We start from the raw sequence: 17,319 nt of genomic DNA, 5'->3' as shown, positions 1-17,319 counted from the left end.
CACGATGTACTAATGGTTATCACGCGCCTAAGACAGACGTACAAAGCTCCCTGCTACAGTGACATAACGCCTCGGGCAGTGCACTAGTCACAGCAACATCACCTTTTCACCAACCAAATCTCACCAACTTCTCAACTACGACGCAAGAGGCTAGTTATACATCAACTAACTATACACTTTGCGCCAAGGCTACCTTTAGTATCAAGGCCTGGCACCTGAATTCTTACACGACTAACGTCAGCAATCTTTTTACTTTGAAACAAATTCCATTTTTTTCCTTTCACAGACACATGAAACCTCCAAGTTGCTTCTAAAGTAGTAAAACTACAAACAACATATTTTCTCTTAGTTCAGCATTCCACCCACTTGCAACTTGCGCATGGGAGTAGCCCTGGACTTGGGGACTTGAAGGGATATGGTCCCGGATCTTGCGCCAGGCTTAGGCGCAAGTGACCATCAACCAGTTTACTTTGCCACTCGGCTAAACATGCTTCAGTCCCGCGCAAGCTTGCAGGGCGCGCGCGCGGACAACATGAGACGATGGAACCTTCTATTGACTTCTAATTGAGTAGTTAATGGGGGTGTGTTGTTTTGTACCGTGGAACTCATCTAAGATGCTACTGTCTTGCGCAAGCCTACAGGGTGCACACGCAAGTAGTTAATGGGGATGTGTTGTTTTGTACTGTGGAACTCATCCAACATATGCTACGGTCTTGCGTAAGCCTATAGGGAGGTCAACATCTTATTACGATACAAGTCGAACCATCACTTTGACTTCTGTAACCAACCAGCAAGTGGCACACCATGACACTGACAGACAGCGGTCAGCTGACCGTGCAATACGTGGCTACCTGATCCACTTACAGAGCTTCCACTTGTATAAAGCTGATGAACAGACTGACAACCAAAGCTAACTGGCCACGTGTCAGCCGCTCCTTCGTACGCCTGGCACAATAGGACACGTGGCGACACCTCCACCGAGCGCCTGACACTTCTGCAGCCTTCGCACCTAACAGACCAGTGGATAAGCTGCAAGTTGTCAGTTATGCCCAAGGCCCATCAAACGGCCCATTGGCCTCTCTCCTTCACTCTTCAGCTATAAATACTAGACTTCGAACCAGGTTTGAGGTAACGCTAATATGCTCTCTCACACTTACTACTTAATCACTTATCTTGCTTCCAAAGCAAATACTGATTCTCACGTCGGAGGATGGTAACAAGGAGCAACCCCCACCTCATTCTCCTGGGTGGGGCTGCTAGCTTACATCAAATGTTCTTTGTAGACATTGAGTTTTATTTAAAATAGAGTACTCTTTATTATATACTAGTATTTAGGACATGTGCTTTGCGACGGGACCATTAAACCAAACAAAAAGTAAACATAAAAATATTGAACCACGCATACGCATTACGACATGTTAACTCACAAAATTAGACCGAAAGTAAAACATAGAAAATAATAACTATGTCAACTGTTAAACCACAAAAAATAGGTGTACGAACGTTGAACCACACATTCGTGTTGCAGCGTGTTAGCTCGCAAATTTTAGACCGAAACGTTAAATGGCAAATTTGTAAAATATGAAAAAAAAAACATATGAGAATAAAGTTGAAAGTGGAAAAGTGATGGGGTTTAAAAAATGTAATTTGTAGAAGATGAAAAGTAAAGGAATTAAAATTAAATAAAATATGACAAAATTATAGAAGATGAAAACTTAAGGGATTAAAAGTGAAAGAAAAATGAATAGTGATTTTGTGTGGAGGAGTAAATTTATTAGTTAATATATAGTTAGTTATAAACAAAACATTAAGAAAAATAAGAATTAAATTAGATTTATAAAGTATTAAAAGACAGATCAGTGCCTAACATGTTGTAGGGTTACATCCGATGGTAATGTTGCATCCAACTCTAAACTTTGTTCCCTTACTTCGTTGTATATGATGACATAAAATTGAGTGTTCATTATAGTTTCGGATAGGTTACCCATTGTACTTTTATTACTTACAATGATTAAAGAATAGGGATCGCAATGTGCTCTATATGATTAATTTCATACCTATACCCGATTGCAAAATCTTGTCCCATACTCGATTCATTACTCGTCGGATATCGGTCATGTGCGCGGGTATTGGATATACCCATTGGGATTATCATGTATATATATTTTTTACTTTTCTTTATAGTTTTATATTTTAAAATATCTATGTAATATATTAAATTATGATAAATAGCATGCATACCATCATCACCATAATAATATTTCATATATTTAAAAATGTGTATATATACAGGGTAAGGTTCCTCTACAAAGTGTGTTTTTCTAACAAAGTGTAGGAAGTGATCTTGAACATTGAATGTGTGTGTTTGGTGGTTGAGATCATCTTGATGGTATTTTGGTAATATGTGTGTTTTGAAAATAGAATTATTTGATTGATTGATTGGAGATAAATGTGTCATTTAACTAGTTTTAAATAAAGAAATAACCATCGTATCATTAAGCCACCCCATATTTCTCGCGATTTTCCTTCTCTCTCTAACTTCTCTCCTTCCGAAACACCCAAATATACCAAATCAACTGCAAAATAATGAAAAGATAAGAAATTCGGCCTACAATACAAGCATAAGTTACATATTTACTTGTTGATTGTGTTTTAGACTGTAAAAAATATACAATATAACACACCATGAAGAACCCCAATATATAAAGACATGTCATTCGTGAATCATAGCTGATATAACACATCTTCATGAAACCAATAACTGATAAAACACAAAGTCAATAATTACAACTACATGTCCAAACATAATCTGCTATAACACATTGTGAGTGAACCTTGTAACTGGTAAAACACATCGTCAAGATAAAACACAACGTCAAGAAAATACAAAGACATGCCATTCGTGAATCATACCTGGTGTAACACATCGTCGTGAAACCAATAACTGATAAAACACAACGTCAAATAGTTACAACTACATGTCCTTCTCAGAACATAAATTGCTATAACACATTGTGAGTGAGCCTGTAACTGGTAAAACACATCGTCAAGATAAAACACGATGTCAAGAAAATACAAAGACACATTCGTGTGAATCATACCTGGTATAACATATCGTGATGAAACTAATAACTGATAAAACACAACGTCAATAATTACAAACTACATGTTCTTCTTAAAACATAAACTACTATAACACATTGTGAGTGAACCTATAACTGATAAAACACATCGTCAAAAATTGTTGATGAAGGATCAGCTGGCGTGTTACATGAAGATGAACATTAATCATCTGAATGATGATGGAATGATGTGTGAATGGTTAATTACGTAATTGCTATATTTGAATTGTTATTGATAAATAATTTCCTTAAAAATCTCATTTTATTGTTTAGAATTAGGACTTCCAAAATAATTTATTTATTGAATTACATTTGTGATATTTTGTTAAAATTCTCTAGATGTCACATGTCATCACAAGATCACTTCCTACATTTTTTAGGAAAATACGACTTTGTAGCCAATTCTCTAGGTTTCTTTAAAAATCTCATTTCACTTTTCAATTTTATTGCTTTGTTAATTATTAATATTAGTTAGTGTATTTATACATACGTTCAATCAGGTAGAGGATCCTGTACATTAATCTAATATTGTGGGAAGGGTGAGAAATAATATGGTGATGACAAGTGTCCTATATCTAAATTAATTCAAAAGGGTGAATTAGTAATTTTCTATTTATTTCTATTAATTGATTAAAAGATAACTGCCCAAAATAACCTCCACCCTTTATTATAGGAATTCGAATTTAAGAATTAATCTACGAATTTGTGTCATCTCGTTCACCGGTTATTAATTCTGTAGTGTTATATAATTTTGTAGTGCAACCACCATTCAGAACTGTATAGTGTTATATATTTTTATATAGTGTTATATAGTGTTACATGGTGTTATATGATGTTATATAATGGTTTTTGGTGTTATATAATTCTGTAGTGCAACCACCAAAAAACACTATATAACACCATCAATTATTAATTCTGTAGCGCAACCACCATTCAGAACTGTATAATGTTATATATTTTTATATAGTGTTATATAGTGTTACATGGTGCTATATAGTGTTCTTTGGTTTATATAGTGTTATATGATGAATGCATAGTGTTATATAGTGTTATATTTTTCTGGTAGCATGTCTATGATGGATGTATAGTGTTATATATTGTTATATAGTATTACATAGTGTTATATGGAGTTATATGGTGTTACATCGTGTTATATGGTGTTATATACTGTTATATAGTGTTATATGATGGATGTATAGTGTTATATGATGGATGTATAGTGTTATACATTTCTTGTAGCAGTTATATATTTCTGTATTTTTAGAATTTAGGATCGATAGAATTTAGCAGTTAAATTTGGATCGCTAAAATTTAGGAGTGAATCACCAGAATTTAGGAGAGATTATCTAATTTAAAACATATGCAAAAACACTATTACCCCTAAAATTTTCAAATCAGTCCATATAATTAAAACACAATTTATAATTTGGTCCATATTGATCTCAACCATTAGATCAAAGATCTAATGGTTTAAAACACTTCTCATACTTTAGATACTTTGTATCTAATTGTATATTATTATTCTAAAATAATATACAATTAGATACAAATATTTATATTATCATATAATATTCTAATTAGGGGCGAAGTATAGAAGGGGCAGGGAGGGGTGCCTGACCCCCCGAACTTTTCGCTCAGTAATGTTATATATGTAGTTTTAGTATAGAATTTTTTGGGTATATACGTTTTCGCCCCCCCCCCCCCCCCCCGAATTTAGGAGAGATTATCTAATTTAAAACATATGCAAAAACACTATTACCCCTAAAATTTTCAAATCAGTCCATATAATTAAAACACAATTTATAATTTGGTCCATATTGATCTCAACCATTAGATCAAAGATCTAATGGTTTAAAACACTTCTCATACTTTAGATACTTTGTATCTAATTGTATATTATTATTCTAAAATAATATACAATTAGATACAAATATTTATATTATCATATAATATTCTAATTAGGGGCGAAGTATAGAAGGGGCAGGGAGGGGCGCCTGACCCCCCGAACTTTTCGCTCAGTAATGTTATATATGTAGTTTTCGTATAGAATTTTTTGGGTATATACGTTTTCGCCCCCCCCCCCAATCGGTCATTCGGGTATTTGAGTCAGAGCTGAGTTTTTTAATTTATTTACGAGTTAAATTAATGACTTTGAGTTTTTTTATTTTTATTTACGAGTTAAACACAACATTTTGACATAAAGGGTGAAATAAGTCGAGTTTTAGATATAAAGAGTGAAATAAGTCGAGCTTTGGAAATTTAGGGTTAAATGAGACGGGCTTTAGATATAAAATGGTGAAATGAGTCGAGCACCTAAAACGACAAAGACATAAATTTTACGTCGAGTGGTGTAAATATTCTATGTATATGTTGTAATTTTGTCATTTGTCCGTTTACGTCGGGGGTGTTGTTTTGTTTTGCCTTTTACCCGTTTGGGTCGGAGGTTGTTTTAATGAAGTTTTATTTTAAAAAAAACATAATTTTTTAGAAAGACATCTAAAAACATATGTAAATGCAAGAGTTCATAAAACCTATGTAAGTGGAGGGATGATATGCTCTCTAAGAATTCCGAAGAAGTTAATGCGGCTCTTTCAGATCTTGAACATTTGGAACTTGTGATGGAGTCTAGAGACTTGAGTGAGGAGGAGGAGTGGATTATGTTGGAATGCAAAAAGAAATTGAAAGAAGAGGAAGATAGAAAGAACAGGGATCTAAAGCAAAGGGCTCGAATTAGGTGGGCCAAGGATGGTGATGAAAATACCAAGTTTTTTCACTCTATGATCAATTGCAGAAAGGCGTCAAATGTGATCCATGGTTTGGAGATTGAAGGTAGTTGGGTGTCTAAACCGTCTTTGGTGAAGAAGGAGGTATTTAGATACTTTAGAGATAAATTTGTGGAACCTTGGGAGGTTCGCCCTCGTCTAGTTTGTCCAGGTATCAAACGTTTATCGGGTGATGAAGCTCAGTTATTGGAGTCTCCGTTTTCCAGACAGGAAATTAAGGCAGCTGCTTTTGATTGTGGGGATGAGAGGGCTCCTGGCCCTGACGGGATAAACTTCCGTTTTGTTAAGCACTTCTGGTCCGTTCTCGAGGATGATTTCTATAATATATTGGTTGCTTTCTATGAGTCTGGGGTGATTAACGTGGGGTGTGGTTCGTCGTTCATCGCTCTGATTCCGAAAATTAAGGACCCTCTTGGTCTTAAGGATTATCGTCCTATTAGCCTTATTGGGATTATTAATAAAGTCATCTCGAAACTCTTGGCGAATAGGTTGAAAAAGGTGTTGGATACGGTTGTAACCCCGTCTCAATCAGCTTTCATCGGTGGAAGGTTTATTCTTGATGGCCCGCTAATAATTAACGAAATACATAGTTGGGTTAAAAAGGCGAAGAAGAAAGTTTTCTTTCTTAAAATTGACTTTGAAAAGGCGTACGACAACGTGAACTGGAACTTCGTTGTGGATATTCTGTCACAGATGGGTTTTTCAAGTAGGTGGTGCGCTTGGATTAGAGGCATTATTTCGTCGGCTAGAGCTTCAGTTTTGGTGAACGGAGCCCCTACCTTTGAGTTTAAGTGTTGTAAAGGGATGCGACAAGGGGATCCTGTATCTCCCTTTTTGTTTGTTATTGTTATGGAAGCGTTGTCATTCTTGAACTCTAGAGCGTGCGATTTGGGTATTTTCAAGGGCGTGGTTCTTCCTAATGACGGTCCTTCGGTATCTCATCTTTTTTTCGCTGACGATGCTATTATCCTAGGGGAGTGGGACAAGGAGAACATCATGAACGTGGTAAGAATTCTGAGGTGTTTCCATGCTTGCTCCGGGTTGCATATTAATTTTGGGAAATCAAATATCTTTGGTCTTGGGGTGACGATGACAGTGTTGAGGATATGGCGGGTACGATCGGGTGTAAGGCAGAAAAATTTCCTTTTAAATATTTAGGTCTGACAGTTGGAGCGAATATGAACAGGATTAATAATTGGAGGCCGGTTTACGATATCTTCGAAAGGAGGTTGTCTTTGTGGAAAGCTTCTTTGCTTTCCATAGGGGGGAGATGATGAAACAATGGTTAACCGGGCTGGGTTAACACACTGGTCTCGTCAAGAAGGGTTAATCCCTTCCTCTCGGAGATCGCTGGCTGGGTCACCGGTGGATGATCTCCTGCACAAGGGAACAAGCCGTGACTCGTAACAAGGAGGATGGGGTGGGGGGTGCTCCTTGTTACCACTCTCCGGCGTGAGAATCAGTAGTTTGCTTGGGAAGCAAAGCAAGATAATAGTAGTAGTTCGAGAGTTGTGAAGAGATACCTCAAACCTGGTTTGGGGTCGGTATTTATAGCCGAGGAGTGAAGGAGGAGATTGATGGATGGGCTGACGACGAGCTGCACCGTTGCAGGTGTGTCAGTCTCGCCGGCCGTGGGGGTTACGCCACGTCAGCCCATTGCTTTAATAGCTCTGACAGGGGACTGTCGCCGGCGCCACTTGCCTCGTGGTGTCAGCCACTTGCCTGGCGTGTCAGTCCACTTGTTGGATATGCAGGGTGCGGTGCGAGCCGCATCGCTGCATGCGGTAACGCCTGAAGTTACCGCGTCTCCCACTTGTGATCAAGAAACACGCGAGATGCGGTGTTGGCCGCATCATCGTATGTGGAGACTATTTGCTCGCTTCCCTTGTCGTGATGAAAATGGCCATATGATGCGGTGCCAGCCGCATCGATATGTTCATCTTCTTTTGTACTTAGGTCAAGCTATTCATCTTCGGACCGAATGGGTTCGAAGGATGTGACCGCATGGGTGCGGTTTGCTTACTGGTAGGGGTTTGTTTGATGCGGGTAATGGTCGTTTTGGGACCATACCCCTTCAAGTCCCCCCAGTCTTAGCACTAAAAATAGATAGATATATTTCTACCTATAGTATAGATAGATATATTTCTACCTATTTTTTGGGACCATACCCCTTCACGAGCACACGTGAAATATGCGGAAGTGACACACATGAACCCATTCAGATGTGTCAGATGCTCAGAACCAGTGTTGTTCTTTGGACTGAACCGCATCTCAGGAACAGGCAAAGCGCATTGCCTTCATTTTCTTCAAGCTTCAAATCCCTCCTGTCCGGTTCACAACCACAGAGGGTGCATGAACAACTTCTTCAGAAAAAAGAAGGAACGGAATCTACGCGCCCGCACATCAGCAGCCCTGACTCCTGAACCTTCAAGAGTTACATCCGTGCAACAAGCACACTTTGAGCGAATATGGGACTGCAACATCGCAGACACCCATGAAGAGCTACAGACATAACCATAGCTTCCGCAGAGTGGTTGCTACGGAAGAGCAAAGCTCACTCCACATCACCGAACGAGGCTACCTCGTTATAAACTCGGTATTGGAGCGTGAAGGAAAGTGGCTCCAGAAAGAACGCAGATACGTGCTCTAAACAAGCACTTATCAAGCAGCAAGTGTCCGAACAGCGGTAACAAGTCTGCCTATGACTTTGTTTACCTGCCAACGGACCGCGGTAACAAGTCTGCTTAGGACTTTGTTTACCTACCAATGGATCGCATGGAATAAACAATGATGGGCATCCCCTTGCCTATGACCATGTTTATTTACCCATACTTTAGATCCACATTGTTCGACCAAACAGGGCCAACAATGACGCAACGAAGTAACCGCAAAGAACGTACGGTTACTTGAGAGCTATCAAGACAAACACGAACACCCCACAAAAAAGGGATGGTCATCTCATCATAGGATGCTGAACATAGAACTTGAGCAAAGTTCTAACACAACATCCAAAACCTTCAAACCCGACCGCAAAGGTTGGTTTAAAAGCTTTTCTTTTCTTCTTCGTGCACCATTCTGGCAAATGGTTCGAAGAAGAAACCACCTCCAAGAGGTTCGAAACATGTGCAAACCTTCGAACCACCATCCCAGAGGTTGGTTCGAAGTTTGTGCAGCATTACTATGAAGGTCCCTAACAGGCCTTCAACACAACAACAGGTGGCAACCCACCTGATGACATGCAACGGCTGAGAATTTCGCATCAAGCGAAACCCCTTCACCGGTACGGAAGAGGCATAGCCGGATTTTTTACCAGATCACCACCTTGATCTGGCCTAGAATTTTCTCCAGACTGCCAAACTACCTTCCTACACCATAAGTCCAGTGTTCCTCCCACGTGCAACTTGCACAAAGTCGCAACACTAGACTGGGGGGACTTGAAGGGGTATGGTCCCAAAACGACCATTACCCGCATCAAACAAACCCCTACCAGTAAGCAAACCGCACCCATGCGGTCACATCCTTCGAACCCATTCGGTCCGAAGATGAATAGCTTGACCTAAGTACAAAAGAAGATGAACATATCGATGCGGCTGGCACCGCATCATATGGCCATTTTCGTCACGACAAGGGAAGCGAGCAAATAGTCTCCACATACGATGATGCGGCCAACACCGCATCTCGCGTGTTTCTTGATCACAAGTGGGAGACGCGGTAACTTCAGGCGTTACCGCATGCAGCGATGCGGCTCGCACCGCACCCTGCATATCCAACAAGTGGACTGACACGCCAGGCAAGTGGCTGACACCACGAGGCAAGTGGCGCCGGCGACAGTCCCCTGTCAGAGCTATTAAAGCAATGGGCTGACGTGGCGTAACCCCCACGGCCGGCGAGACTGACACACCTGCAACGGTGCAGCTCGTCGTCAGCCCATCCATCAATCTCCTCCTTCACTCCTCGGCTATAAATACCGACCCCAAACCAGGTTTGAGGTATCTCTTCACAACTCTCGAACTACTACTATTATCTTGCTTTGCTTCCCAAGCAAACTACTGATTCTCACGCCGGAGAGTGGTAACAAGGAGCACCCCCCACCCCATCCTCCTTGTTACGAGTCACGGCTTGTTCCCTTGTGCAGGAGATCATCCACCGGTGACCCAGCCAGCGATCTCCGAGAGGAAGGGATTAACCCTTCTTGACGAGACCAGTGTGTTAACCCAGCCCGGTTAACCATTGTTTCATCAGGAGAGTTACGTTGATTCGGTCAGTCCTCGAAAGTCTTCCTTCTTATTTTTTGTCTCTCTATCGTGCTCCGGTTAAAGTTTTGGAGGATTTAGAAGGCATCATCAGGAAATTTCTCTGGGGGGGGGGCACGCATGGTGTCAAAAAACTTTATTGGGTAGCTTGGGATAGAGTTGCTTCGCCTAAGAAGTCGGGAGGTCTTGGTCTGCATAAACTGAAGGAGGTTAATTTAGCGCTTCTTGCTAAGTGGTGTTGGAGATTCAAAACGGAAAAGGAGAACTTATGGGTTAAAGTGGTTGGTGCTATTCATTCTGGCGATTCCGCTTGGGATTTTCTTCCGAGCCGAAAAGCTATAGGTGGAGTCTGGTGTAATATTGCATCCTTGCTCAAGAAGCCGATAGTGGAGAATTTTCCGATTCGGAAGTTCCTCCGTGGTGTAGTGGGCTCGGGTGAGAGTATCTTCTTTTGGTTGGACCCGTGGCTGTTTGATATCCCGCTTAAAGAAAAATTCCCTGATTTGTTTAAACTTGAGTTGGTTAAGAACTGCAGTGTCAGCGATAGAATCAGCGGGGATGGTGTTTGGCTTTGGAAACATGATCTGGATGCGGAGTCGGAAAAAAAGGAATGGATCGAGTTATCTTCAGCGCTAGGGTCGGTTTCTTGTTCGTCTGGTCCGGACAAGTGGGCTTGGTTGGGGGCCGGGTCGGAAAATTTTTCAGTGGCTGCAGTCAAGAAACTCATCAATGGGTCTAAGGATTTTAGTAATCGCTTCGTGCTGGAGTGGTGCTCTTGGGTCCCGTTAAAGTGCAACATCTTCGTGTGGCGGACGGAATTAGACAGGATCCCCACGGTGGAGGCTCTTTCCAGAAGGGGGGTTTCAGTGGAGAATCCCGGCTGTTGTTTTTGCGACGACGGTGCGGACTCGGTTAGCCATCTGTTCACTTCGTGTCCGTTCTCTTTAAAATTATGGGAGAAGATCTCTTTGTGGTGTCGGGTAAACAGATTTTTCATCTTCTCTTTTAGAGATCTGGTCGAGGTCCATAATCATGGGACGCGTTCGGAGTCGGAGAAAAAAGCCATTCAAGGGGTCATATTCACTGCTTGTTGGTTACTTTGGAAAGCTAGAAACGAAGTCCGGTTCTCTAATAAAAGAAGGAATGTGGAAGATCTCTTTTGCGAGGTTCGTTCGGTTAGTTTTGTTTGGTTCAAATATAGAAGAAAGAGAGGGTTGTTAGATTGGGGTGAGTGGTGTAGATTTGTTAATATGTAGTTGTTTGTTTGTTTTGTCGGGCCCGGTTTTCGGGTTGGCGTTGTTTAATGAAGTTTTCCTTTCAAAAAAAAATAAAACCTATGTAAGTGCAAGAGTTATTAATGTTTGTAAATATGATCCATTGACTTCCCAATTCCCATTAATTCACGTACACTAAAAAGTAAAATTTCTAAGCCCGTTGCTAATAGTTAGTCCCGTTGCTTTCGGATCCTTGCGGCCCACGACATCCTACCACCCGGACCCATTCTCTCCGTCTCCGCCGTGCTCCGCCGCTTCAGCTCCTCCACTTGCACCTCCCACGACTGCTTCCACCGCGCCATCTCCTCCGACCTCGGCTCGGACCGGGACCCTTTCTTAACGTTGAAAGCCAAGTGCAAGCCCTTCGCCAAATTACAATCATACACAGCTCGAGACTCCGGGTCGGATAGCGTCTCGTACGCTTCCTGGACCCGGATAAACATGGTTGTATATTCGTCAACCTGGTCCGGGGGCGACACGTCCGGATGGTACTTCAACGCCATTTGTTTGTAAGCTCGTTTGATCTCGCTGGGTGTCCCACTCTTTGGGACACCCAACAAGTCATACAACGTCTCTGCATTTGACTGCGTGTACACGCAGTCTGTTGCGGAGGCGTTAGATAGTCGGTCAAGAGTTTTCCTGATCGATATTAATGGGTTTTTGAAATTGAAGGAAAGATTGCGTGATGGGGATAGATTGAATGAATTTGAGGGCAGGTAGAATTGGGTGTGAATTCCGGTAGAAAAAGACTTTGAATTTATCATTTTTGAATTTTGTGTTGAATTGGTAAAGAGGTAACAAGTGTATATATAGTGGAGGAGAAAACCATTTGAGTGTTTCATACAACCCACCGACCCCCGCCAACCGAAAAGTACTTTGTACTCTTCTTTGTTTATTAAAGAATATTTATACTCTTGAAAACCATTATATTATATTGAGATTGCCATAATTTATAAAATTTATAAAGGAGATCAATAAAGGCACATCTTAAAATCTTATTTTCGCACATGTATATGGGTCGTATAACGTTATAGGTCTGTATAGAATCATTTGAAATGATAAACGATGTGGTCGCATTCTTGTAACATTCTTATTATATCAGAGCCGTATAAGTCTATATAACCTGTATACATTAAAAGGGTGTAAAAATAAGATTTTTAGGATGTTAGATTAGTGGGAGTCTTTATAAATTATAAGCAATGTTAACTTTGTTTTAATTATATTTTTCTAACTTGAAGCTCACAAGAAAAAGACGAAAGAAGTGCAAGTCCAAACTAATATTAACACAGTATGATGTATTGGTTATAGAATCAAATTTTGAAATTTAATACGCGAGATATTGAAATGATACAATACACTGAGTTAGATTGTTGGGTGTGAGCGTGACTTTTGGGAGTTGATAACGCCGGGTGTTCCACCCGTGGTGTTTTGGTAGGCATTGCCCGCTTGGCGTGACAATACTGCTTGGCGTGGGGCGCTAGCCTGGGGTGACATGTCTAGCAATGGTTGGATGGTTGTTGATGACCGTTTGGCTAGCCCTTCCACAACGCGGGCTTGGTCACACCGCTTCCACACCCCACTTTTTTTTTGTGTGGACTGGTGAAGCCCACATCTACCACGTGTCGAGCAATACCCCCAACCCAAACCCCTCCACACCCCATAATCTTATAAAGTGAAAATTTAAAATTTAATCCTTTATCATGCTGATCTAGGCATGCTGACCTAAGCATTGATTATCTCATTATTGAAGTGGTTGTTTAATTTTCTCAGGATGAAGGGAGTGGTTACATAATGGAATAAGTAAACTCTCAATTCATCCAATTACATAGTGTCATGTCAATTGTTTATCTAATGCTCAAATTATGGTTTATCTAATGGGGTTTAGGTAAATTATTTAAAAAAAAAATAAAAAAATGTGTGATTGATTGAGAAGGAATTGACCCCACCACATACTCATCTCTCTCCCCCTTCCCTCCCTCTCACCGAATCGGTGAACCTTCACCGAAAACACCCCCCAATTCGGTAACATTGATCGGTATAAATGGTTGGTGGTGGTCACCGATCGGTGCCAAACATGTTTATCGACTCCACTCTGTATACCCTTATAACCAACCGGCCATCTTTTTTTTTCATTTTTTAAACCTTATTTAAATTTTATCATTTTAGTGGAATTATCCACTCCACCATATCGTGCGGGCTCCCTCAAGTTATTGCCTTATAAAGCATATTTTATGGGCATAGATGTAATTTCAATTAAACTTTAAGACACTTGTTATAACTTTTAAAACATCGGATACAAGTGCGCTATGCAATAATTACTAATTTGTTCTAATTTAATAAACTTCTCTTAATTAAAACATTATTTTATTCACCAGATTAAGTATTATCTTATTTATAATACTTTAAAGTAAAATTTAAATTCACATTCATTATTTATATTATTTGAGTAAATTACGTTCTTAGTTCTTGTGGTTTGTAGAAAGTAACAACCTAGAGTACTAATAATTTAAAGTAGGGGTGTGAATTTCTGACACGACCCGAAAACACGACACGAACCTAACACGAAATTCGTGGGTTTAGGTTTAGTCTAAACGGGTTCGGGTCAGTTTCAGGTTGAACCCGCGAACCCGTTTAGCTAAACAGGTCAGGTGCGGGTCAACCTGGTCGGGTTGGCGGGTTGACCCGTTTAACCCCTTTATATTATATAATATTTTTTTACAATATGTTTTATGTTATAAATTAAATTGGGTATGTATTTTATGCTATAATTATAACAAAGAAAAAGAAATTCATATAAGAATTTATAATTTAAATGTAATTGTATTATATATATTTGTGTTTTTTAAGTAAACTTTAAATTTAATACATTAATTTGTGTAAAAAAATTAAAAACTAAAAGTTTTCGGGTTGAACGGGTCGTGTTCGGGTCAACCTATGAATATTCGGGTCGGGTTCAGGTTCATTGGTATGACACAATTTTCGGGTTCGGGTCGGTTTCGGGTTCGTATAAAATTTTCGGGTTCGGTTCGGGTTGAACCCGTCAACCCGTGAACACGAACCGTTTAGCACCCCTAGTTTAAAGTAACACAAACTAGGGTATTAATACTTAACCTAGTTTAATTTTAAAAGAGCTCAAGGTAAGCAGGTCCTTTTGCATTTTCCATTTATCAGAACTGATAAAAAAACTCTAAATAAATACCCTCGTTCCTTTAAAACCCGCGATACCACAACTTCTCTTTGGCTGGCTACTTGTTTTTTCACACAAAACTCCGTTGTTCTATAAAAAAGGATTTTATGCAAATCATAACAAAACTGGTATAGAATCATTTACGAATAATGTTTGAGAAACCAAATTTTTCCATATTTTTTTTATTTGTTGAGATACTTTCTTTTGAAAATTTATAGGAACAACATATACTCACAATCACTGGCATGCATTTTGTATGAATGGTCTAATATATATAATCTGATAGAAAAGAACATATTTTACATGTTTGTTGTACATTGTCTATAGTTTTAAAAATTCCATGTGCAGATACGTAAAGTTTTAAAAATTTCATGGTCGATCTAATATATAATCGGACGAAAATTTGCCTTCATAGTGGTTTGTGGCAAAACGAAACAAAGTCTCAGACTCTCAAGGGAATATGTAAGCCATGTAAGGTTTCATGCGTCTAAGGATTTTTTATTAGTATTCATGAATGGAGAATGCAATAGAAACCTAATTACCCTTGAACTCTAAATTATGTTAAGTGTTAGTACCTTAGTTTGTTAAAAATTGAAAACTTAATACCTTAAAATGTTACTTTAAACTATTAGTACCCTATAGATTGTTACTTTCTACAAACCACACGCACTAACAACATAATTAACTATATTATTATAACTAAATACTGCTTAAATTAAGTATTATCTTATTTTAATATAATTACTAAATATTTATTATAATCAGGTGGAAGCTAATCCTGCGTTACGCGGCAGACAACGATTTTTCCGTATTCCGTATTCCTTTGCGCAATGCAATGGTAATTTAGTCGGTTCGGTTCGTTATGTACCGACACATACTATAGCAAACGTAGCAAATTTGATCGCACTTATGTCTTTTATCAGTTGTTATCAATTGTGTTTTTAGTCTACTTTTCATTGTTTTTTAGTTTGATACTCATTGTGTTTTACGTTATGTCCATTGTGTCTTTTATCTGTTGTCATCGATTGTGTTTTGATCTACTTTCCATTGTGTTTTTAGTTTAATAGTCATTGTGTTTTACGTTATGTCCATTGTGTCTTTTATCTGTTGTCATCGATTGTGTTTTTAGTCTACTTTCCATTGTGTTTTTTGTTTGATACTCATTGTGTTTTATGTAAGAATAAATAAATAATGTATTTATTTATATATGACCATTATAATCATTTATATAATAATAGATCAAAATATATAACAATCTATTAAATAATTAGTTGGTAATTGTTGATGGGCCTTATTACCATTATTAACTAATTAGGGTTTCCTCTTGGGTACATATATAAGGAGATAATTAGAGGGTTAAAGGGTTAGACTCTAATCACAATAACATCATTATGAAATCGCCCCCTCTCTCCATAACCGACCACCCTATTCGGTTTCATCATCACCATCATTAGATTGCACCCTAAGGAGGAACCAGACCAAGCTGACAAACATGTCAAACACTATTGTTGCGTCTCCATCTGGATTCTCTGTTGGCCTGTACTTTTGCAATCAGGTATGTTTTCATGTTTTCCATTATGTCTAAAACAGAACTGATCAACATGTGGTATCAGAGCATATGTTGATTAGTCAGTTCTGTTTTCGTATCCATCAATTCTGGGATAGAAATGTGGAAAACGAAATTTTGAAAGCCTAATATAATTCACAGCCGGTTTCGAGTTGCATATAGCCACTCGAGATCAATGATTTCGGAAAAAGATTAATATTATGTTCACTCGAAATCAAATGGGTTATGTTTTATGACCGAATCTGTTTAAAAGCCTTAAAAATTCAGGTTTCGGGTTCCAGAATTATTATTTTATTTTTTAGGGTTTATCATGTATTCTTAGGAAAATTCGAAATTCCTTTATATTTTGGAATATGATTTGGATTATTGAGTGTTTTTCCATGTTTTGATCTGTTTTAACTATTAAAAATTTTCGAAAAACTATTATTAGATCAACAGATAAAATTTTCGAAATATTTGATGAAATTAGATCATCACTAAAACAGGAAACCATATCTCAAAATCCCTTAGAATTCGAATTTTCAGTTATGCTTTTACATTAACAGCTGTTAACAGGTGTTTCGAGATCACTTTTAACGACCCGAGACCAAGGTCTCGACTCGAAATCATAAGGGTTCTCAAATCTTTATAACTCGAGACACCGGTTTCGACTCGAGACAATGGTTTCTACTCGAGACCATAAGGTTTCGACTCGAGTCCACTGAGGTTTCGACTAAGGGTTTTAAATCTTCACAACTCGAGACCATGGTTGCGACTCGAGACCTTATTATGGAGTCGAGATCTCATAAAATTCAGTACTCGAGACCATGGTTCCGAGTCGAGACCACAAGATGAGTCGAGACTTGACTCGAGATCTCACTCGAGACCTTATAACTGAGTCGAGATCTCATAACTGAGTCGAGATCTCACTCGAGACCTAAGACTAACTCGAAATCCCAACCTCATTACTTTATTAGGTTGTTTAATGTGAACTATTAAATAATTGGTTTTGTAAATACTTAGTTAACTAATCAGAATTAGATAATGTTTTACAAAACCAAAATGGCTTAACTTGAATGAGCTTCTTATGTATCATTTCTGGCCAAAGCTGATTTAATACATCTATTTATCGCTCAAGTATTACGAAAGCTATG

General features: G+C 38.9%; 2 protein-coding genes across 2 annotated transcripts; one reads left to right on the top strand and one right to left on the bottom strand.

Annotated features, from left to right (window-relative positions):
* The first annotated feature begins 5,674 nt into the window (after positions 1–5,674).
* LOC110927176 lies at positions 5,675–11,414 on the top strand. The gene is made up of 2 exons (XM_022170798.1): positions 5,675–6,924; positions 10,148–11,414. Exons 1-2 carry the CDS (start codon positions 5,675–5,677, stop codon positions 11,412–11,414), a joined length of 2,517 nt encoding a protein of 838 aa, XP_022026490.1.
* Positions 11,415–11,509: 95 nt separating this feature from the next.
* Positions 11,510–12,209, bottom strand: LOC110937880 (chaperone protein dnaJ 20, chloroplastic). Its single transcript, XM_022180340.2, has one exon. The coding sequence runs from the start codon at positions 12,194–12,196 to the stop codon at positions 11,603–11,605; it is 594 nt and encodes a 197-aa protein (XP_022036032.1). The 5' UTR covers positions 12,197–12,209; the 3' UTR covers positions 11,510–11,602.
* Positions 12,210–17,319: the final 5,110 nt, after the last annotated feature.

This window comes from Helianthus annuus, chromosome 1, assembly GCF_002127325.2.
Source record: "Helianthus annuus cultivar XRQ/B chromosome 1, HanXRQr2.0-SUNRISE, whole genome shotgun sequence".
Lineage (NCBI taxonomy): Eukaryota > Viridiplantae > Streptophyta > Magnoliopsida > Asterales > Asteraceae > Helianthus > Helianthus annuus.
The sequence above is the reverse complement of the archived record's forward strand: the minus strand, read 5'-3'. Positions and strand labels throughout refer to the sequence as shown.

Coding starts and splice junctions, on each gene's coding strand:
- LOC110927176 (XM_022170798.1), top strand. CDS start 5,675: ATGCTCTCTAAGAATTCCGAAGAAGTTAATGCGGCTCTTTCAGATCTT. Junction 6,925..10,147: donor AACGTGGTAAGAATTCTGAG/GTGTTTCCATGC, acceptor TTGTTTCATCAG/GAGAGTTACGTTGATTCGGT.
- LOC110937880 (XM_022180340.2), bottom strand. CDS start 12,196: ATGATAAATTCAAAGTCTTTTTCTACCGGAATTCACACCCAATTCTAC.